General features: G+C 39.6%; 1 protein-coding gene across 1 annotated transcript in view; it reads left to right on the top strand.

The window, feature by feature from the left end:
* Positions 1-24,159, top strand: part of SGCZ (sarcoglycan zeta) — a 1,031,148-nt gene that overhangs the window by 993,832 nt on the left and 13,157 nt on the right. The window contains exon 8 of the mRNA XM_063458048.1: positions 6,463-6,535. Within this exon, the coding sequence (XP_063314118.1) occupies positions 6,463-6,535 (73 nt within the window). The remainder of the gene's footprint in view (positions 1-6,462; positions 6,536-24,159) is intronic.

The raw sequence follows: 24,159 nt of genomic DNA, 5'->3' as shown, positions 1-24,159 counted from the left end.
ATTCCATCAGGTCCTATTGACTTATTTGTCTTTACTTTTGACAGTTGAAATAGAGTCTCTTCCTCTGTAAACTCACATGTAACAAATTACTAATTTGTCCTTTTTCCTAACTGAGGCCCCTTTCCTTCATTTTCATCTGTTAAAGTTCTAGCATTTATTCAACCTTATTCCATGACAGTAGTTGCCACATCTAGGATAGCTTAGGCAAATGTACCTGCAGAGGCAATTTGTAAGGCAGCCATTTGAGCATCAGACTCTACCTTTGCTAAGCACTACCATTTTGGATATTTAGAAGAAACATTATGTCCTATTTGGAGTAAGTGTGTTATGCTTGGCTTTATCATCAATGTGTTTTCTGCAATAAATATTTTTGCAGTAACTTCATTGTCTCCCTCACTTTTGTTTTGAGTATTCCACATGCCATAATGATGGCCAGGAAATAAAATTATTCTTACCTATACTTACTGCAATTTTATTTCCCCAGCCATTTTCACTACACCAATAAAGGCTGATAGAACAAATGCAGCTTTGTTACTCATTTCTATATATAATGTATAAATATTTGTGTGAAAAAGTAAGTTGATTACTCTAAAATCTAAAATCCTTAGCTTCCATTTTCTCACTGGTACTTTCCAGAATGTATGAATCTACATGGTTCTAGGTTTAAGATTATGGCTTTATATTGACATTAATACTGTCAGCAACATCAGCCCTTAGAGAATAATCTAAATGAGCAATAGTTTTAAAAGTTTTGAAAAATAATTTGTGACAATTATTTTACAGTTATTAAACTAAACATATCTTTAAAAATCACTAAAATACTGCTGGATGAGTACAAGTTACTTATTTACTAAGTTCCTTGTGTGCTTGTTTAGTTACTTATTAATATGCTACAGCCTTAAACCAAGTTTATGTAAGCTTAAACAAGTCATACAAGATAATAACATTGTACAACACACAAACTTGACAACATACTTGCACAAGTAGAAAATGTTGAAAAAAAAATAAAATATTGGAAAGTTTGAATTGGGACAACAGCTGTGTGTTATAAAACAGGCAACACGATCACATAAAGGGGGTTTAATGGGAAAGAGCAATAGAATAGGAGACAAATATCTCTATTAACGATTTCCAGAAGAACTGTGTTGTATTCTAATCTTCCGCTCTATTGCACACAACTCAAGTCTGCCAAGTGACTTATTGCCTCACATTTACTCACTTAACAAGTTTCGGGCAGTTCACTCCAGATACTGCTTTTTTCAAATACTTTTCACATAAATTATTTCTTTAAATAAAGTCAGAAAATAAAATTGTCTGCTGCCCACAAAACTATAAAACATTTCTCTTTTTATGACTTTAATATGTGGAAGAACAAAGCTTAATATGATATATGCTCAGATTTGTCTTGCATTCTTAATTATTTTATTAAACGATTTCTTTCCATACAAAGTATAATACACGAGAAGATGTAACTATTCAATGGTCAATGGATTATGATATATGTTAACATGCTTGCTTGCTCATGTGGAACTTACACAGTTTAAATGTATCCTTAACTTAAACTCAAAATGTTTTATTCATTTAAATGCTTTACTACAACCTTCAAGTGTTTATGCAAGTTTCTAGTGTATTTAAAGGATAACTTAAGGGTCAGTAACACAAACATGTATTCCTGACCCTTCAGTGTTAAAACCACCACCTGGGCCATTCCTGCCTCCATAAATATAGCAAAAATCTTACTCTATTCAAGCTGTAAGTCTGCATGCTAGATTCAGTCTGCTGACATCATCAGAAGTGGTAGCCTGATCCAATCACAATGCTTCCCCATAGGATTGGCTGAGACTGACAAGGAGTCAGATCAGGGGAAGAGCCAGCGTGATTCAAACACAGCCCTGGCAAATCAGCATCTCCTCATAGAGATGAATTGAACCAATGAATCTCTATGAGGAAAGTTCAGTGTCTGCATGCAGAGGGAGGAGACACTGAATGTTTGGATGCATTTTAGGCAGCCATGACCCAAGAAGGATCTCTAACAGCCGTCTGAGGAGTGGCCTGAGAAGTTATCACCAGGCTGTAATGTAAACACTGCATTTTCTCTGAAAAGACAATGTTTACTGCAAAAAGCCTGAAGGGAATGATTCTACTCACCAGAACAAATTCAATAAGCTGTTGTTGCTCTGGTGACTATGGTGTCCCTTTAATGGATTATTATTTGGTTGGCTTAACATAGCACTAAAATATTTGCTATCATTTATTTCCATAACTGTGTATTAGTCTTATCGTAGTATTGACTATAAGTATGATCACTTTAGTAAGCTATGTATATATGCTTCTATCTACCACAGCAAGAGGACATAGTCTTAAATTAGAGGGGCAAAAGTTTAAAACTAATTTCAGGATGTATTACTTTACTGAGAGGGTAGTGGACGCATGTTAGAGGTTAACATAGTGAAGGAATTTAAGCATGTGTTTGATAGGCATACGGCTATCCTAGCTATAAGATAAGGCCAGGGACTAATGAAAGTATTTAGAAAATTGGGCAGACTAGATGGGCCGAATGGTTCTTATCTGCCGTCACATTCTATGTTTCAATGTAAAGAAGGGTAACTTTACCTATACTGCATGAGAAAAAATGTACAAGCATTTTCATTGTTTACCTGAAAAACAGTGACCACAATTTAAAACACAACCACATTTGAAAGCTGTAATGAAATATAGATCAAAATGGATTTTGTTTTTTGGATAGCACGTCTTGTACCTTTTTGCTTATAGTCCATTTTTTTTGTCAATATAGATTTTTAAAGAATTTGCTCTGTTTCTCTATGGCCAGTTAACACAGCAATGTTTGTCCTATTCATACAGGTGATTTGTCATTGCTTTAGATGTTTCCATGCTTCCAGAACCGCTAGTGGTTTACCAAAAATGTGTACCCATAAATAAACCAAGTTTACTTAACCATGCATATGTGTCAGCAGACTACTTTGAACCTAGCTGATTAATATAACTTTAGCCCTTTTATGTATACTTTGTTCTTGACTCTCATTTTTAGTTTACCTTTTAATTCGAAACTCTCTCTTCAAGGTAACCATCAAGGCTGACTCTTAAGCAACTGAAACTCGACTACTTGTGGCCTGGACATGGCATACTGTTTTTGATTCAAAGCTCCACCTCCTCCACTCACCCTAACATACAATTTATTTCCACTAAGCATAAGGATTGAAGCTGCCTTGATAACATTTGTTACACTTGAAAGCACATTTAGTTTTAACTGAACCTCTGCACAAGCTCTTTCCCCGTATCTAATTCAGAATGGTGGTACAAGTACGACAGCTTCGGCTTCTAATGCTTTATGCCTATCTAACACACTCATCATCATTGTATACGATAGCACTTTAAAAATTAGAAAGATGGATGATATGAGAAAGCATATATTTTCAATGAGCCTAAGAAGTAATTGTTTTGAAGTAAAACTGTTTTGAAGTTTACCCTTTTTTTCTGTATTTATTCTTCAGGATTATCTTATGCATATCACAAGTATTTGTAAATGAATGTGGCCTTCACTGCAATCCAGTATCAGTAACCAATCAATGGCTAATCAATTACATTTTCTGACTTTTAGCCTGTGTTGAAAACCAGCTATCAAAGTGATCACTATCTAAAATGCGTGAACCTTTTTTATGCCAGAAGTGTTGCTGAAGTCAGAAAATGTTATTGTCTTATAACCAAGCCTTAAATGTGATTTCCTTTTTAATACTGCAATGTCATACTCAATATTGCAAAGCTAACGACAAAACAAATATTGATACTCTGAGGGTTTTTTTATAGTATCATATGTTGAAAGTTACAGACAGCCAGGAGCATTGATGATCGAAGAGTAGTCCTTGTATTATTAACCTAATATTTTGGTAATTGCAGTGTATGTGTATTAATATAAGATACCTTTAACCCCTTAAGGACCAAACTTCTGGAATAAAAAGGAATCATCACATGTCACACACGTCATGTGTCCTTAAGGGGTTAAAGGATCTTTCTGATATTGTGTACAAGTATATTTATCTTGTAAATTTTTAATTTTACTTACAGTGATTATTTTTCTTTTAATTGGTGTAGTTGATTATCAAAGAATTTGCTATTTATGCCGGTACACATCAAGAAGTCAAGGGAAGTGTTTGTGGTGTTTGCTCTGCTCGTGTAGAAATAGAAGTATTTGGGGTATTGGTTATTTGTTAGAAAAGCTCTTTTCAAGTCTTTTAAGGTGCTGAAATTGCTAATTTTTTTTATGACCCTATCACATTAACAATGACCTCTTAGGATTGTCGTTGGGGAAATTAGAATGTTTTTAACATAAAGTAAAAGGAATTCTTCCATTAAACTGATAATGGTCAAGGTGTTGTTGGAAAATTATTGTTGGTGAGATTGCACTCGCAATGACATCATCAAGAGATCTTGAATATGAGATTGTAATTTCCTTTAGTGTTAGCTCACAATGCTAAAAACTGGAAGGTTGTCTTACTTGCCAGTCTTCTACTCACTCTTCAAATAGCATTCAACTTCAAAGCATGCCTAGTACTTCTCTTTTTATTGAAAATATTTTCTCATTTTACAACATTTTAAATACATAACATTTTCTTTCTTGTCTCTTCTTACTATCCTCTACAACACTTTTATTTACACAGCTTTTCTTGTTAAAACTAATCATCTTAGTTTATTTAATTATCCTATAAGTAAAATGTGGATATCTCTTTCACAGGTCACTTGTTACTTCCAGATTTTATTTTCTATTGATCATTAGTTGCATTACATTTGAACGTGTGTTAGTTCAGTGTAAGGGAAGGCTGCAGAGAGTATATAACACCTTGTAATTGTATGTTTATCAAAGTGCATATCGGCTTCAGCCATTTCTTGAAAAGCACAATAGATACAGAATGATGAGATTTATTAACACAACAAGTAGCTAAGAACTTAACGTTCCATAGCAATTTCATTTTAGTGTAGTAATTATGTTGCTGAACACTCATAGACAGCATCCCTTGGTTTTTGTCAAACGTTTTGACAAAAACTCAGATTCTCCCAGTACCTAAAGCTTGACTCCTCACTTCCCACTCAACTTAAGCTAACCAATATTAGCCCCTCAAGTCAGTGGAAGTAACGAAATAGAGGACTACTTGAAAAAGCTCACCCTTCATTGCCACCTAAAGTTGGAAGGCTAATGTCAAAGTTGACTTGAGCATGAACCAAGCTGTAGGAGAGTAGATAGGCTATATGTGTTGAAAACCATTTTATCAAACTGCTTGAAAACGGTTTGACACAAACTCTTTGTACCATATACACTACAGCAAACCGTAGTGGCTATAGTGTCTACAGTTGTATTTCACAATAATGCTAAATGAATAGTAATTATAGGATAGAGGTATTGGATAACATCATTAAGCAGTATCCGCTCAAATTAAATATTTTATTTTTATTAATTTATTTTTAGCATGGCACACTATTATTGGATGTTAAGTATAAGCATACAGCAACAAGAAAAAAACAATTTTTTTTCTGAAAGAAACAACATTACCTTAAATAGAAATCTCTTTCCACAATATTTTTTTCTAAGATATACACATACGTGTATGATAAATAACCTGGTCGTTTTATACACAAGTCCATGCCAAACCTTTGAGTAGACAATAGAATTTCCAAATATTATATTTTAGTGCAAGTCCTTTTTGTTCAAAGCTTCTCAAACTGCAATGATTGATTTGGCATACGTTTATAGGCGATGCGTAATTTCTAAGGACTCCTTATGTGTTAAGTCCTCATCAGTTATAAGAGCTATTGTTTAGTGTATAAATGTGAAGTGTGATTATTGGCACATGTAAAATTGTAGTCTATAAAGTGAACAGCACATTCATGTTTTGCCTTTTAAATCTTTATAATCTTGTTTATGTTTGAATGCCTCCACATGAGGTGTGCTTTTTTTCTATTCCATAATTATTTGATAAGAAATGTTTATAACTATTTAAAGGATTAACGATGCATCTGTTTTATGATGTTTTTTTTCCAAACTATCATCAAGCATTTTTATTATATGAATATAACGGGGAATAAACACAAAGCGACTCTAAAAACAATAGTTACCTTATATTAAAGTATTCATACAGTAAAGGCGCTGTATGCTGTATGTTTTATATATACTCGGTGTATTTGGTGTACATATGTATACAATTCTCAAAAACGTAGTACATATTCTTATGTCTCTTCAGTGAAATAAACCTTTCACATATTTATGGCCACTTGAACTTGCTTAGAAGATAATTATATATGTGCGTATCTTTGTAAGTGTTTGAGTGTATTACTCAGTAAGACATTATATAAGAAAGAACCAGGTACTTTAAAACATGTGTATTTGTAATACTGTTATGTGTTCCTATACTAAGATCTTATATATATTTATCTTATATATATTTGTTGTAGGAACAGAAGGTGCCGTTTTTGGTCATTCTGTGGAAACACCACATATAAGGGCAGGACCTTCTCAAGATCTCAGGTAAATGTTATTATTGTCTAGTGATTTAATTCACTGCATGCATAAAGAATATTTTGTTAAATGAGAATATTTTGAAATGTAATACCAGCCAATAGCATCACCGAAAGCAAATATATGTGATAACAGTTTCACCCGTATACATGACTATTTACTAAAAAATTTACTAAGCTATATAAGGTGACATTGATTGTAAGACCACATATTGAATTTTGCTGTGCAATTTTGGGCACCTGTTCTAAATAAGGATATTATGGCACTAGAAAAAGTGCAGAGGTGGGCTACAAAATTAATAAAAGGAATGGAACATATCAGCTATGAAGAAAGGTTAACAAATTTAAACCTATTTAGTTTAGAAAAACGTTGCCTGAGAGGGGATATGATAACATTATACAAATATATTCGGGGCCAATACAAACCATTGTGTGGAAATCTATTCACAAACCGGACTTTACATAGGACACAAGGCCATGAGTTTAGACTGGAAGAAAGAAGATTTCGTCTAAGGCAAAGGAAAGTTTTTTTTACTGTAAGAACAATAAAGATGTGGAATTCTCTGCCTGAAGAAGTGGTCCAAACAGATGTTCAAACAGCTACTAGATGCATACTTGCAAAAACAGAATATTCAAGGATATAATCTTTCAATGTAGGGTAATAACTGCTTGATCCAAGGATAAATCTGACTGCCATTCTGGGGTCAAGAAGGATTTTTTTTCCTAGCTTGTTGCAAAATTGTGCTTCAAACTGTTTTTTTTTGCCTTCTTTTGGATCAACAGCAAAAAAACAAATGTGAGGAAGGCTGAACTTGATGGACACAAGTCTCTTTTCAGCTATGTAACTATGTAACTATGTAATGTATAAACCAAAACTCCTTCATTAAGCTAAAGTTGTTTTGATGACTATAGTGTCCCTTTAATAATAAGAAAGCAGCTAGAACAATCTTCATATCTACCAATGAATTAATATCCACAAATTTAATATATGTAAAATCAAACTCTTAAATTATTGTAATGAATGTATTTTTTATGCATTTAATTCAATTATTTAAAAGCAACTACAAACAACCTTTACAGTTATCAATGTGATATTACTAAAATGTTCCCTAATGCAATATTTTAATTTTTGCTCTATTTTTCCCACATAATGTACTTGACAGATGGTAAAAGATGATAAATAAACTAAATTCCTGATATTTTAGTTTATACTCTTATTGGATAAATCTTAATGGCAACTGCTGATACATGATCTTGCTCACAACATTTACATGAGTTTATTACACTTGAAACATCCCTTATACTTCAACCATGAAACATATTTTTTTTATTCTTGGTTTTCTTTTTTTTTTATTTAATATTCTCATTGATCACAGTTAGAAGGACCTACAGGCATACCTAGGTTATGTGGTACCTTGTACTTAAAATGTATATTGGCACACCTTCCCCCCCAGTTTTTTTTGTTTATGTCTCTCTGCAATGCCTGTAACACACTCATACTCACTTACAATCACATACATGTTCAAATTCATATACACACCATGCAGAAATATTCATACATACACGCTCACATTTATACACACTCATTTATATTCTCTACTGATGCTGGCACCGGACTGATGTTCCATCCTAGCTCCTGTCATTAATGCAGGGTGGCAAGGGAGTTGTGTAGCCAGAGCATAGACTCATTCCACCAGCTCAACCTCTGCCCGTGTGCTTGACTCACCTGAATTGGCAAAACATACACTTGCTGAATGGCACTGCCACTGGTAGGCGGGTGTCTCTCCAGTGAGAGGGTTGTTACCACGGACAGACCAGCCTGCAGCCAACTGGTCAGTAAGCCACCGGAAGGACCTCATCTTATATGAAATCAATATATTTTTCATAATAATAAATACATAATAAATAGTTGCTAACCCTTTCACTTACTCTGTAACGTTGTATGACATCATAGTTGTGCTTATTGATGCTTGCTCAGGTATAGCTCCCTGTGGCTGCCCAACTTCATTGGACACCATGCATGAGATATTCTAGAGTATTTGGAATTAATAGTGGGTTCTGAGTTACTTAAGAATCAAATCATATTCTTGTACTATACTTATTCCTAAAATCTTAAATTCCATTTTAGTACTGCTTTAACACTAGCATTAAAATTTTAGATAGAGATAGAGCAACAATGGCACAAAATGTTAATGTTTCTGTAAAAGTGTTTCCCAAATATGTATGGGCTCACCAGGAACTGCCTTCCCATTTTACCTCATACCAACTAAAATGAAACCGCATGGCTAAGGGAGTAACTTGACTTATCAATAGATAAATTGGATCAGGCCTCAAAAGAGGGGACACGATACCAACAATATCACCCACAATAGAGTAAATATTCAACAAAAAGTTCAAAAAGCACAAAGTAGTACTGATGGTACAAAAAGAGAAGGGGGAAAAAAGGTAAATAGAAAATATTTACTTTATTAGGTTCCAAATAACAGACATACAAAGGTGAAGCTTAAGCTGTTGAATATTTATTCTATTGTGATTAATATTGTTGGTATTGTGTCCTCTTTTTTGAGGATCCAATTTATCTATTGATCTCTATATTGGGTTTAACCCTAAATTATTCTGCAACCAGTATGGGTTCTGTGACTGTGTACTGGTGACTCTATCACGGATATCTGTCTCTTTGTTTAACTTGACTTATGTTTGGGTATAAGGTTGGGATTGATTGAACTATTGAGCATCACTCCAGTGTTTTGCTGGTTCTGAGATACAATTGAAGAAACTCATACTATGAGGTGAATGGTGCTGAGGTATGTGAAATTATGTGAAACGTAATACATTTTGAAAAATCACTAACATGTCCAAAATCCTGGAAACATCATTCACAACAATTGGTGTGACAATGGTTTATAGATATTGTTCTAAACCGCACATGCTATGTTTCTGCTGCAGATGGATTTCGCCTTCCTAAAATCTGTTAATTGTATTAACAATGAGCATGTGTTTGCCACAATTAACTAAATATTAATTTTAGGTTGTCGCTTTTTCCCCTTGGAAACTATTTTATTTGTTTTTGAAGAGAGCTGTGAATCTCAATAGATTCTCTTAAAATTATGCACCGGAACCAAATTAATAGTAATGGAATTTCGTACATGAATTTGAACTGAAAAATTGATAATTTATGATCAACTGCAAGAGTGGTTGTTTGACTGTTGGAAGCATACTCTTTTTAAAAAAAAAATCTGATAGTTTAATTTTGCTAAAGTATCAGTAACTAATCATTATCTTTTTCTCTTGACTGATTTGATTAAAATTTCTTCCTTGATAATATGATGTTATTATACTGTTAATGGTATTACAGATTTGTGACTTGAATAAAATGAGAGCTAGAAAGATTTCTAGTTTCATTGCACATTTAATAATATGCACTGCATGTTGCACTTTGCATATCAGTGGGCATACTTACAGGACAATTCAAGATTTCCATCCAGCTATTCATACATCATATTCATGGACTTTTTTTAGTGTTCCATTTTTATTTCATATTTTACACACAGTGTAGGATTGCAATAGGAAAGTGATTTTTTTAAAATGAAGGGTTCTATGTGCCGTGTCCTTGTCCTTTTACCATTGCAGTGTAAGACATTGCAGTCTTTTAGAAACTGCAATGTTTACATTGCAGGGTTAATACCACAGATAGTCAGCGACTAGATGTGATTCCATGGCACTGACTGAGTAAAATCAAGTCACGTGACACAGAACCCCCAATAGGAAAACACTCACGGTGCTTGCTGCGCCTTTATGAGGAGCAATGGACTCGACTATCACAGAGGGGGCCATGTCTCCTCTGTGATTCCTCAGGCGGCGGGGAATTGAACAGCCTTTGTGCAAGAAAAAGGTAAATAAAACATTTTTATTTTTTACTATTATTTATGGCAAACGGAGGGGCCGGATGACCTATTTCTGATTAGGAAAAAGAACACTGTGGCTTTAGGAATACAGGTTTGTCACGTAATAGTGTTCCGTTAATATAGAGTGCCAGGCTGAAATTTTCTGTTTCAAGATATAATCAGCTAGAGTTTCTTGTATTATGAAATATGAAGAATGAAAGACAACATGTTTGCTCATGTGTTATTCATGAAGGTCTTAACAGAAATGTCAATCTAAGACAAATATTCACTGGATTACCCTAAGAAATAGCTGCATTTTTCTCCAATGCATGTTAGGTATGTGTACAATAGACTGCCTTTCTCAATTTATTCAATGTCACTTTGAGGTTGTTGCATGTTTAGAGAGATTTGGACATAAGTAAATAGTAAAGGTCAAATAGTTAAGTGAAAAGTTAATCCTGCTAAAAGATTGATCTAACTTTGGAAAAACTTTACTGCCATTAGCAAAACCTTGTCTTGTCATTTTTAGTTTTGCATTGAAGTGATCAGCTAATACAAATATTTAACTGTTTCATAATACCCTATGGTTGCTTCTGAACATGACTTTTTATCTTCAGTATTATTTAAGTATGGGGAATACGCAGCATTTTAACGCTGGAAGGATTTTGGCCAATCAACTTATTGGTTACGTCAGGTTTGACATGCATCTATAGATTCCAAAAGTGGCTACAAGCTAGTTACAAATTAATCTGAGCAACTTCTATTGAGAGATGCAAGTATGAAACAGTAAGAAAAACCTCCCCTGGCTATGATTGACAGAGCCTGCATGAAAAAAAGATGGTTTCACTTTCAAACAGATGTAATTTACCTTAAATAATTGTATCTCAAATCTCTAAATTGAACTTTAATCACATACAGGAGGCTCTTGCAGGGTCTAGCAAGCTATTAACATAGCAGGGGATAAGACAATCTTAATTAAACAGAACTTGCAATAAAGAAAGCCTAAATAGGGCTCTCTTTACAGGAAGTGTTAATGGAAGGCTGTGCAAGTCACATGCAGGGAGGTGTGACTAGGGTTCATAAACAAAGGGATTTAACTTCTAAATGGCAGAGGATTGAGCAGTGAGGCTGAAGGGGCATGTTCTATACACCAAAACTGATTCAATAAGCTAAAGTTGTTCAGTTGACTATAGCGTCCCTTTAATATTTTCAAGTAGGGTGGAGCACACATATTCACTAATCTTGGAAATGGACAACTTCCAGCACACATTACGAAGATTCTGCAACACCATTCTTCAGTTAAGGGGGTTTTATTCCAACATCCAAAAAATGTGCCATGTGTCTTTGTTAAGCCTATCTGATTTGACAAAAACACTATATATTTAGCATATTTGTACAATGTGGCAATAAAATGTATTCACTGAAGCAAAAATACTTAATCTCCCATTAAAGACAGAGATCAGGAGTCATTTGTCAAGCAAAGCGTGCTATTACATACACTATATATTATACATTTGAAGTACATCAACATGATGAGTTGGGCAGTGGGCACTGAAAATTCACTTCCATTCACACATTCACGTGTTATCTACAATTCCACTATAATTATTTATAGTCAGTATGTAGTTATATAGTGGCTTTGGGGCTAATACCCTAAGCAGCAGCCAGTAATTCTGGTTATAACATGGCAGTGAAGCATGCATTATGGAAAAATTTTATTATTTTATTTTGCCCTCCAGCTTTGTGTAATTTTCATGTTACTTGATTTTTTATTTTTAAAGTTAGGGCTGTTATGACTAGGATTTATTTAACTCAAAGGACAACAGCAGAACATATATACACTTGTCAGACTGAGATGGTGGAAGTTACAGTTTGAACATGAGCTGCTTTTTGAACTGCACTTTCACTGCTTTATGTGTGACCATATGCACACAAACTAAGATTTTAAAGCACTCTCAAATTTGATTGCATTAAAGCTCAACTTTTATTTTCAAAAAGTCATATTTTATCAATAATAAACATACGTTCTGTGGTTTCATATATATTTATATATATATATTCCAAGTAAAGTGCAGTCACAGGACTCGGTAGAAGATTTTCCAATTATTTTATTGTACAATATAGATACACCACATTTGTGTCAACGTTTCAGTCCTCAATAAGGCTTTTTTCAAGACAAGTGTAAACTCATAAGGCATGGTTTAAATAAGAGGTGTGCATGGGGGCGTGGCTTAGCTACGAAGGAGAACGGTAGCATGCCGGCTGAGCTCCGAGCAAACAAACGAGAAAACCAGCTAATTACCTCCTTTCAAGGGTTGCCATCACCCGTGGGGGACTGCAACAGCACCATAAGCCCGATGGGGAGGAAAAGTAAAAAGCTCCGACCCGAAGAGCCCACGATGGGCATGAACATTGATGAAATGTGGCGGCAGGCCCAAGGAGCCTCGAGCGCCAACATGGCGTCTTTACACGGAGGATGCTCGGACTTCAATGCCGAGACATCGGACGAAGAGGAGGAGAGCCTTTGCCCGACAAGACATACCTCACCACCAGCACAAACTCGACAACCACCTCCACCTACGGCCCCCACGCCGGTAAGCATGGAGGCCATCAGGGAACTCATGGCGGAACACCACAATAAGATCTCGGCAGAGGTGGCCTCCATTAAAGATACGCTGCAGGGCCTAACAGGGCGTCTGGGAGTAGTTGAAGTCACCTCCAACTCAAATACCAGCCAAATCCAGCGGCTGCAAAAAGAGATGCAAGAGGTAAAACAGCGACTCCTTCAAAATGACCTAAAAATGGCTGACTTTGAAGACAAACGCCGCCTCACACACCTCAAGGTAAGAGGCATTACAGACAACCTACCTGACTCCGAGCTCCCTCATGTCGCACGGCGGCTCCTCGCGGCCCTATTGACTCCCAAGACAGCCAAAGCCATAACTCTGGACGGCATTTTCCGGGTTCCTAAGCCCCTCAAAGCCCCTACCGCAGCTACGAGGGACGTGATTATGCAATTCCAGACCCTAAGGGACAGATCAGCGGTTCTAGCGGCGGCTAGAAACCATCCGAATTATCCCTTTGAGGAGATGTCTATCTCATTCTATGCGGATCTCTCTGGGGCAACGCTAGCATGGAGACGTTCCCTGCGTCCATTAACATCCCTCCTGCGGGCTCACCACATCCAGTATCACTGGGCCTCTACTCATACCTTGCTAATCACTAAAGGCGACACCACGATTACAGCGCGACACATACATGAGGCACCGGAGATACTAGGAAAGCTAGGTCTTCCCACGACCTCGCTCACACAGCAAGGATCGTCAGAACCCACCGACAACCCACCGAACTGGGCCACAGCCAGCGCAGCGGAATTTGTCCCCAGAAGATTAATTGGAACAACCGGAGGCACAGGGGACCCCTGAATGATCCGACAGCGGTGCTTCTTCCAGCTCCTCAACCGGCACACCACCCCCCACCTACGAAGCCCCTTAGGCCCCACGCTTTTCTAGACCGGGACTCTCTCTAACCACATTCATTACGATCCCCCCTAAGCTTGATGGGCCTCCCCGCCTGATGGGCATAAGCTGCTAGAGCCGACGAGTACAACACACGTTGCAGGGCTCCAGCCCATACATTGTACTCCAGCCGGGACATTGTTACCGCTGAGCGCAACCTACAGCCGAGAACATTGGCATTGACATTAACTTTGTCTATTGAACCGACTAGTACCTATAGGTACCCAACAACGCAACACTACACAGACTACTGTAGGGGTACTTTGCCCCAATATGTTATGTCATGTTATGTGCATGTTCTTTTCTTTTATTTTCCTTTTATTTTTCTTTATTTCATTTTTCATTCTCTCCTGTTCCTTTAATTTGGTCTTCAGCGGCCTTATTGACGTGCATTACAGCTCGGAGTCAGTACCATACCACTGTTTATTGACGCAAGGCATTTCCATACACTTCTTAGGCGACAAAACGCACACAAAGCAAACTCCCACACCCACCCCATGGGTGTATGATGCACACCGCTCACAGTTCATAGAGACAGCATGGCGCATGGCGCAACCCCAAACTTAATTTATACTATGTAACAAATTGCTCTACATCACAACCGACACCGATCTGCCTCTCGCCTGCACTGCGCTAATCTACAGGTTAGCCTATAGTTGACAGTTTACCTAACATGCCTACTCGTATTTTTTCTTCTTTTATTGTCAAACACTGCTTTATAGCATACTGTCTTAACGACAGATAGATCCACGAAACGACAAAACACGTATTATTGATCTTCAACGTGACCGACAAGTTTTGAGACTGCCTAACGTAACCTGTTTAAACCAATGTACCACTATCAGAAATCAGAATGTATCTATATGCTTTTTTTTCTTTAAAAAAAAATAAAAAATGTGTGCTGTTTACTCTGCCACGCTTTCAAACGCTACACTGTTATATCAAAACTTGCAGCTGCTGTTGTGGCCCTGCATGTCTACTGTCACTTCATGCACAATAAAATAAAGAATTAAAAAAAAAAAAAAATAAGAGGTGTGCATGGTATAAAGTTACAGCTCATAATGATTAAACATAAATAGCTGAAGAAAAAGTTACTTTCCCACCAGTGTTAAAATGACAATCATTTCTATTTTTAGCATATTTAAGATATACAAGTGTAATATGTTAAATAGTGTACAAAGGAAAAAACACCTATGGATAGCAACCTATTAGTTGCTATCTAATTACAGCAAAAAAAAAGTGAGATTGGGTACATGTCTAAGTGAGATGAAAATAAGTAAAGACAGACACAAGTATGTAAACTAAAAACAAGCAAAAACACAATGTTGCAAACATCATAGGCAAGTTTTTATAAACTTCTTAACTGCTAGACTTGCAAATCTTAAAAGAACAGTGTTAGTAACAATAATGGAACTAGACTTCATATTATCAAACATAGTAAAAAATAATTTATTTACCAGGGGGGACAGAGAGAGCATATATTGCAGATAAAAAGGATATTCACAGTGGCTCAGTGTGATACTTGGCTCAGTGTGATACGATTAGCTGTGCATTGCTTTTGCCGACCTGCTAATGCAGGTCTATAATAACCAAAGAGGGTGCTCATCCCCTTGTTCCCATTAAATGACAGATGCCTGATGTGTTGTAAACATTGGCAAAGTGCGGCAAAAAGACTTTGGAAAAAACCTGTCTCTTAAGACATGGACAGGCTGACTGCTTGGTATTCAGGGTGATAAACATAAGGTGGAGATTACAAAAAATAAAAAGGGGGGACGACACTATACTGTTAATGAAACGTAACAGGAAGGAAGTGTTGGGATCTAAATGTGGAGTACCTGTTGAAAGATAGAGAGAATGTAGATGTAAGATAATGTGTGTAAATATGAATAGAGTGGAAATTAAATACTGTAAATAAAAAGTAAATAAAAATAAAAAATTAGAATGATGTGCAAAATAAGAGTATAAAATATGTATAAACCAGAAGTGGATAGTGAGACAAACTGATCATCAAATTAGTGCAGGCAAGCCACTATAAATAGGGATGCACTCCCTGTATCCCTGAAACAACAAGTGCAAAAGAAAACTGTATATAAAATACAGAAAATAGGGCGCCACTTATCACCAAGTTTAAAAACTGGATATAGTTACGCTCCAGCGGATGGGGTAGGAATATTCACATAGAAGATATAAAAGAAGAGAACATCATAGTGCAAACTTTTAATATTCAAGTGATAAAAGATACATAAATTAAAACACTCACAAACGGTGTGGCACAATTGAAAAAATCAATATGTGCTAAAATGCTGATGCCTTAAATTGGCTAAATTTCCCGGTCTGGCAGTCTGTAGAGATCTGTGCAGAGGCTGCAACAAATATGGACCAGATGATTCACCATCCACTGCTTCAGGTTTCCGGGTTGATAACTGCTCGACGCGTCTGAAGTCTGAACAGGAATAGATGAAGTCTGAACAGGAATAATCAAAACCTATAATTTTAGTTATATGTCTGTTCAACCATAAATTGCCTCTTTCAGGCGTGGCTTGGAGGTCCGAGAAAATGGCAGCCTAATCCATGAGCTCCCCGCAGGCTCAGCACAAAACCTCACCGACCGCACAGCCTAACGTCCAAAATGGGGAAGACTCACTGCACATCGTGCGCCCAGCGACCCGCGGACACCCCAAAAGGCACCCGGAATCCCTCCATGAAAAATTACCTGGTGACACAGGCGGACCTGGACCAACAGGCCTCAAGTGAATCCGCGACCTCGGGCATTTCCCACCCGCGGTCACCGCAAGGAGAACAGACACACACAATCTCCCCTACCTCCACGCCAGAGCTGATCTCAATCCTGCAACAGCTGCCCACAAAAGCAGACCTGAGGACGGTGAATGCTGAACTCCGTACCTCAATAACCCCGGAGCTCCACGCACTGCGAGAGGAGATACAAGGCCTCAGCCAGAAAGTTGCACAGCTTGAAGCAGACTGCGATCACATGTCTGCCGCTCAGACGGCGAACACGGATAGACTACAATATCACACCAAGGTATTACAGCAAATGGCATTACATATAGAGGATTTAGACAACAGGGGCAGGAGACAGAATATACGTATAAGGGGAGTGCCTGAAGAGCTAGACAAGAAAACACCAATTCAGACCACGTTATTAGAGCTATTCAATAAACTACTGACCCGGTCACTCCAGACACCCATAGGCTTTGTGCATGTGCACCGCGCACTGAGGCCTCAGGGACCCCCAGAGGGCCCGGCCAGATATATAATCTGCTTCCTGGAGAGCATCCCCCTGAAAGAGGAGATCCTCCACAAGGCCAGGGGCACAGACAAAATCCTGTTGGAAGGCTCGGAAATACACCTGTTCCCGGATCTGTCCCCAGCAACCCTGACATTCAGGGGAGCGATGAGACCCCTAACCAGACAACTACAAGCAGCCAATATGAGGTACCGCTGGTGTTTTCCCACGGGCCTACAGGTCGCAACACCCAACAGCCCTTTTATGGTTATAGGGGAAGAAGACGCCATGGCGCTCCAAAGGGAGCTACACCTGACACCAGAGACTTTAACATGGCCAAACCCGCTGAATTGTTATACTTCTGGCCCCAGGCCGCAAGGCACAGGCCCCTGACCCCAAAGAGTGAGGCTCCCTAGCACACAAACGATCAGACCAGCGGGGACACCCAACTGAAGACCGCGGACCCCCCCATGGCTACACTCCCAGCAAGGATGACTAACAGTAGAATACCGACTTTAGGACAGAAACTTTGATTGCATGGGCATGATGAGAATTTTCAAAAACTGTTTTTTTTCCTTCTCTCCCTCATATCCTCCGAACACTGCGTGCAAATACGCCCTGGAACTTTACGAAGAACCTCTGGCGCACCGCCAAAGTCTGAACATCTGTCTGCCTTTTCCCACAGCAAGTATTGGCAGAGCGAAGGTTCCAAGGGGGGATCTAGGGGTGAGGGTCCGCAGGCCCTGAAGGGGTGCCCTCCGACGCTCTTCTCCAATATCGCCACACACAGCGATTGTTTACCGACACAGGGACTGTGTGATACAGCCCTTGACTTTTCCTTCCCCGGTTACCCCACATTTACCTAAACCCCTTTCCCCAACCTAACTGTAGACCTCTTGACGGACACGACAGTACTCACACACAACCGACAGAAAGGTGCCGACCATGTCCATTGCCCCGGCCCCTATCACAATTCTCTCTCTCAACGCCAGGGGACTAAACGAGCCCGAAAAACAATCAGGAGCCATGAGGGAATTCCTAACCCATAAGGCATCTATAGTGTTTCTACAGGAGACACATTTCAGAGAAGGGTCAAGGCCAACGCTGACAAACCAACACTACCCCGTAGGCTACTACAGTGATTTTCAGGGAGGAAAGTCCAGAGGTACAGCGATCCTCCTTCACAAACGCATTCTGTTTAAAGAGACAGGAGTGATGACTGATCCGGAAGGACGCTACACTTTTTTAAAGGGTGAGATAGCAGGCACAATGTACACCTTTGCTAACGTATATGTCCCAAACCGCAGGCAATATCGCTTTATAGCCCGCATACTTCGCACCCTTAAGAGCTTCACAGAGGGCGTTATGGTACTGGGGGGCGACCTGAATGTAGCTCTGGACCCTAAGTGGGATTCCTCCCTAGGATACACACACATCCCCACACAACACATCACGGCAATCAGGACCTTATTGGCAAGGGCAAAACTGGTAGACTGCTGGAGGGCACTACACCCTGATGAGAGGGATTGTACCTTCTACTCCCATCCGCATAACTCATACACCCGAATTGACTACCTCTTTATGTCACAGTACCACCTACCGCTAGTGCTTCGAGCCGAACAGGGCACCGCAACATGGTCGGACCATGCACAGGTGACCATCACACTGAAATCCCCCCTATTCAAACCAAAGATCTCCAAATGGAGGTTAAACGAAGCACTACTCGCAATGGTGGGAAGCACACAAAAGCGTAATTAGGGGACATTTCATACAAAAGAGCACACTCCTGCAGAAGCAGAGGGAGGCGCGTATGACCACATTACTGACGGACATACGACACCTAGATGCCCTCAACAAACAACTTCAACTCCCCACACACCAGGCAACGCTCCTCTGCCTACGGAGGGAACTGACTACACTTCTACACTCTCAACACCATAGGGCTGTACTGCGCCATAGGACATTTTTTGCCATAAATGGAACTAAGAGTGGGAAGCTCCTGGCGCGCATGCTCAATAAAAGAAGACAAGACATATACATTGACCGCATACGGGACAAGGGAGGGGTCCTGCACAGACACCCCACTATTATACAGGAGATCATCCGGGCATACTACACAGAGCTATACTCCATACCAAGGCCACAAACGGATACACACGCCCAAAAGCTCTGTAACTCTATAGACGATTATCTTAAGACACATACACTCCCCTCTCTAATGACGGAAGTGGTAGACCAGTTAGAGGAACCCATTACCCTGGAGAAGTTGGTGCTCGCAATCAAAAGCACCAAACCAGGGAGGAGCCCAGGCCCAGATGGACTGCCCATTAAATACTATAAGAGATACGCAGACATACTATACCCCCCATTACTAGCCATGTTTAACACAGGGAGGGACACGACATCCCCAAACAGGCATTGACAGCACATATCACCATAATACCTAAGGAGGGAAAGGATCGGGAGCACTGTGGGAGCTACCGACCTATATCCCTCATCAACAATGACCTCAAACTGCTGGCAAAGGTCCTGGCAACCAGACTCCAGACGCACGTGCCCAGGCTGGTCCACGCGGACCAGGTGGGATTCGTGATGGGACGGGAATCCAGGGATAATACTTTCCGAGCCCTCACACTCATGCATAGGAAGACAGGAGATGACACAGGCCTTCTCCTGCTGTCTACGGACGCGGAGAAGGCCTTTGACAGGGTCTGCTGGGAATACATGTTCCGGACGATGGCTCACATATATGGAACCACACCTCCAGGGATGGATCAGAGCCCTTTATTCCCGGCCGACGGCACACATACTGGTCAACGGGGCACTTACGGAGGCCTTTCCAATCTATAATGGCACACGCCAGGGAGGTCCCCTGTCCCCATTATTATTTGTCCTGGCCCTGGAGCCCTTCCTGAATACCATCAGATGCCACCCAGACATCAAGGGAGTAAACACAGGGGATACACACCACAAAATAGCCGCATACGCGGACAACCTCTTGTTTTTTATAACTCATCCGGAGGTCTCCCTACCTAACCTAGTGCAGGCATTCCAGATGTTTGGGCTACTATCGGGTCTGAAAATCAATTTTTCAAAATCCTATATTTTAAATATTAGTCTACCCGCGCAGAGGGCCGCCCAGCTTCACCGGAGTCATGCATTCCAATGGGCTCCAGACAAAATACGCTACATAGGCACCTGGTTAATGGCGAAAGCAGCGAACTTATACACGGCTAACTTCACCCCGATACTACTCCAGTTTCGGAAAGAAATGAGGGAATGGGCATATCCTGGTTGGGTAGAGTACAAGTGGTGAAAATGAACTTTTTGCCGAGACTACTCTACCTCTTCCAGGCCCTGCCCATAGTGATCCCAACTTCCTTTTTCACGACACTTCGAAGAGCGCTGGGGGCTTATGTGTGGGATGGGAGGAGACCCAGACTGAGATACTCCCTGCTCTCACGACCCAAAGAAAAAGGGGGCCTAGCCCTACCAGACTTCACACTATACTACAAAGCATGCCACCTACAGCGCATTGTCGAGTGGTCCAAAACGGGGGTCACCAAGCTCTGGAAAATGGCAGAGGAGAAAGAAGCGGGCATACCTTCCGCCCTCCTCCCGTGGCTCCCCGCTAGGGGGGCCAGGGAGGAAAGACAATACTCCGCTTACACCAAAGCGACACTGACGGTGTGGCGCAGAAGCATAGGACGACATGCCCTTTCCACATATCCATCCCCACTACTGCCCCTCACTTACAACACATGGACCCGCGAGCCCTTCGAGCCCTGGTGGAAGAACCTCTACCACGGCTGAGACATGTGTGCACCAGACGAGGACTGAAAGGCCTGACAGAGATGTGTGGAGAGGCCTCCCAGCCTTTCCTAACACATTTTGGATATGAACAACTGCGCAGCTATGTGAAACTCTTCCCACAAGGGATAGCTCTTGACAGGGACCTCACTGCCTTTAAAAGGCTGTGCACAGACCCAGATCCGCTACCACACGGGGTATCACACCCATACTCCCTCCTCCAATCACAAACCCCAGGGGAAGTGCCTAAATTTATGGGAAAATGGGAGGAGACCTTGAACCAAACATTCAGCGCCCAGGAATGGGAAAAGATATGCAATATCATACACCATTGTTCCGTTTTTAGCAAAAGCCAAGAGACAGCCTACAAATTGCTTACACGTTGGTATCGTACGCCAGCCACGGCACACCACATACACACAAATGAGACTCTGCTGGAGGTGTGACAAGGCACTAGGCACACTCATACACATATGGTGGGAATGCGAACTAATACAACCCTTCTGGCGCACTATCCACAAAACACTATCCCGATTCTCAGACAACCCTCCACCGCTAGAACCGGCAGCCATGCTACTCCATCACACAAAAACCCCAACGTCCAAATACAAAAAATCACTCACGATCCGGATCCTCAACATTGCAAAACAGACTATCCCACAGTTTTGGAAGAAAAAAGAAGCCCCATCCATGCTCACGTGGTTCACCCAAATGGCGGACCTAAGAGCCATAGAAGAACTTACCATGCATGCGGCTGGACCGCAACAACAGACATATCTTGACATATGGACACACTGGATACTGACGACTACAAAACCAGAATTCCAGACATTAATGGCAGATCAACCACCTGAGGACACATGACTGACTGACAAAGAGACGGAAGACTAGCCCGATCCCTCCTTCCTCACCTGAACCTACCCCCCCATTCCCGACTCATTCTATACGCACCCATTAGAGAGGTGCGGGTCCACGAACAAGAAAAAGTGGACAGACTAAGTTAGTGAAACCAAAAGTCCTGGACACCAGTCAGGGGACTGAACACTATAAGCTAAAACAGCACCAATAGGCTGATGACCAACAATAACGCATACTAGAAAGACCGACATGTCCCATAATTTAGACAACAAATGCGTAATTACAGTACAATGTATATAGCGATCTGAACGCAACAAAGTATTGTTAGACACAGACAAGAAATACGGTTAACAATCTAATCGAACACATGAACAACCAGTTCAGGGAAGATAACTAGCTGTTGACAGGGACCTGCGAGTCCATCGATAATGTGGGCCTGCGTGCCCGAATGACTGCTCTACATTCTTTTTTGCACATGTTGTGCTTTGGTTATTATACTCAAATGAATATGGAGACCTACGAGTCTCAATGTGAACATTGCGAACCGAAATAAAAATTATATTTACAAAAAAATAAATTTAAAAAATTGCCTCTTTCATATTAAGTTAAAGTTACAGTGTAAAATATAGGCTTTTTTCCATTTCAGTTTGCCAGATTGGTGTGCTGGGCTTATGGTACTTTTGAAACCATATGGCAGCCCAGGAATGAGAACTACACCCATTTGGCTTACCATTTGCAAACATAGACAACAACAAGTACTTCCTAATTCCCTGAACTCATTCTTAAGGATCTTCCATCTTATTCTGACTTTTCATTTTTACCAATATGATCTATGACAGTTGGGTCATCTCCAGTCCCTCCCAGTAATCCATCCACTCTGCCAGCAACATGCTGGACCTAAGAACCCGGTAGCAAGCAAACTATCCATTTGATGTGATCATAGTGGTAGATTACCCTTAAATTACAGTTGAATAAACACATAGCAAAAATTATAGGTTTTGTTTTTGTTCAAAATTTAGACAATAGCCTCCATTTTTAAGGGGTGAATAGAGAGGTAAATGGTTATATTGTTGTTTTTACCCTCCGGGCCCCTAAGGAGAACAGGAAGATCAATTTTAATAGCTTTTGTTCTTACATGTCAGTGCTAGCACCAATGTTTGAAAATGCCAGTTTCAGATAATGACTATGAGATAATCCTAAAAGCTAATGCCAGACATAATGAGATGGCAATTGTTCATGCAGTAAAAAGAGCTGGTAGGATGTTCATAAAACATTGTGTTTCAGACATCAATGGGAGGTTGATTCATTTTTTAAAAGAGATCCTATTTTTTACATTTAATAAAAAAAAAATCAGTTTTCATTAAAATACAAAGCTATTCAGTTTCATAATAAGCAACATTATGTTTAAATTCCTTAACATTTAGGCTTGGTGCGGATTGCAAAAATAACTACAGAGCACAAATCTTTGTATTTATTTGCATTCAGAATGTATTTTCTATTCTTTATTGTAAGGGATTTTCTCTCAACGTGATTTAGATTCCTGCTGAAGTTGCACACTTTTATGAAGTGCCAGAAGCTTCTCAAAAAGGATTGGCCTAAAACATTGTTTTTAATGCTTAAACATATAAGTGGAAGCAATAGGTTTTCATGCTTTCAAATATAGTTAAAAGGAGCATCTGGCAGATTATGCACACAGCACAGTAAAGAATACAAAGTAAAACACAGGTAAAGCTGTTCTGTTGTGTTAGAATAAAACAAAGGGTATTTTTTCCATGTATAACTCACATATTAAATAACATTGAACATGTATAATAAATACATTTAAATGACTTTATATCATGTATTGAATACTGTAGAGTGGGTAAAAACAAAGTGTGTAAAAATAAAGTAAATTTACATTTAAAGTGATTAAATATTTTAAGAAACAAAAACATTGGTTTTTTTTTAATCTGAATTTTTGAATTTTCATTTATTAGTATTAACCCCAAAAAGACTTAAATTTGATTTGCCTGGAACATGACGGAGTTGCAGCAAATAAACGAATAAAAGTACTTTGGTAGTTTTGGTGAAGATTGACTTTGTTGATATATTCCTTGTCTATTCAGCCACGCGCGCATTCAGACAGTCCATAGGAAAGCATTACTCAATGCTTTCCTAGGGACGTCCAGATTTCACATGTGATTTTCACAGTGAGAAGCACGGAAGCGCCTCTAGCTGTCAGTAAGACAGCCACTAGAGGCTGGATTAACCCTTGTGTAAACATAGCAGATTCTCTGAAAATGCTTTGTTTACAGCTGCAGGGTTAACACTAGATGGA

Source organism: Pelobates fuscus, chromosome 6, assembly GCF_036172605.1.
Source record: "Pelobates fuscus isolate aPelFus1 chromosome 6, aPelFus1.pri, whole genome shotgun sequence".
Classification (NCBI taxonomy): domain Eukaryota; kingdom Metazoa; phylum Chordata; class Amphibia; order Anura; family Pelobatidae; genus Pelobates; species Pelobates fuscus.
The sequence above is the reverse complement of the archived record's forward strand: the minus strand, read 5'-3'. Positions and strand labels throughout refer to the sequence as shown.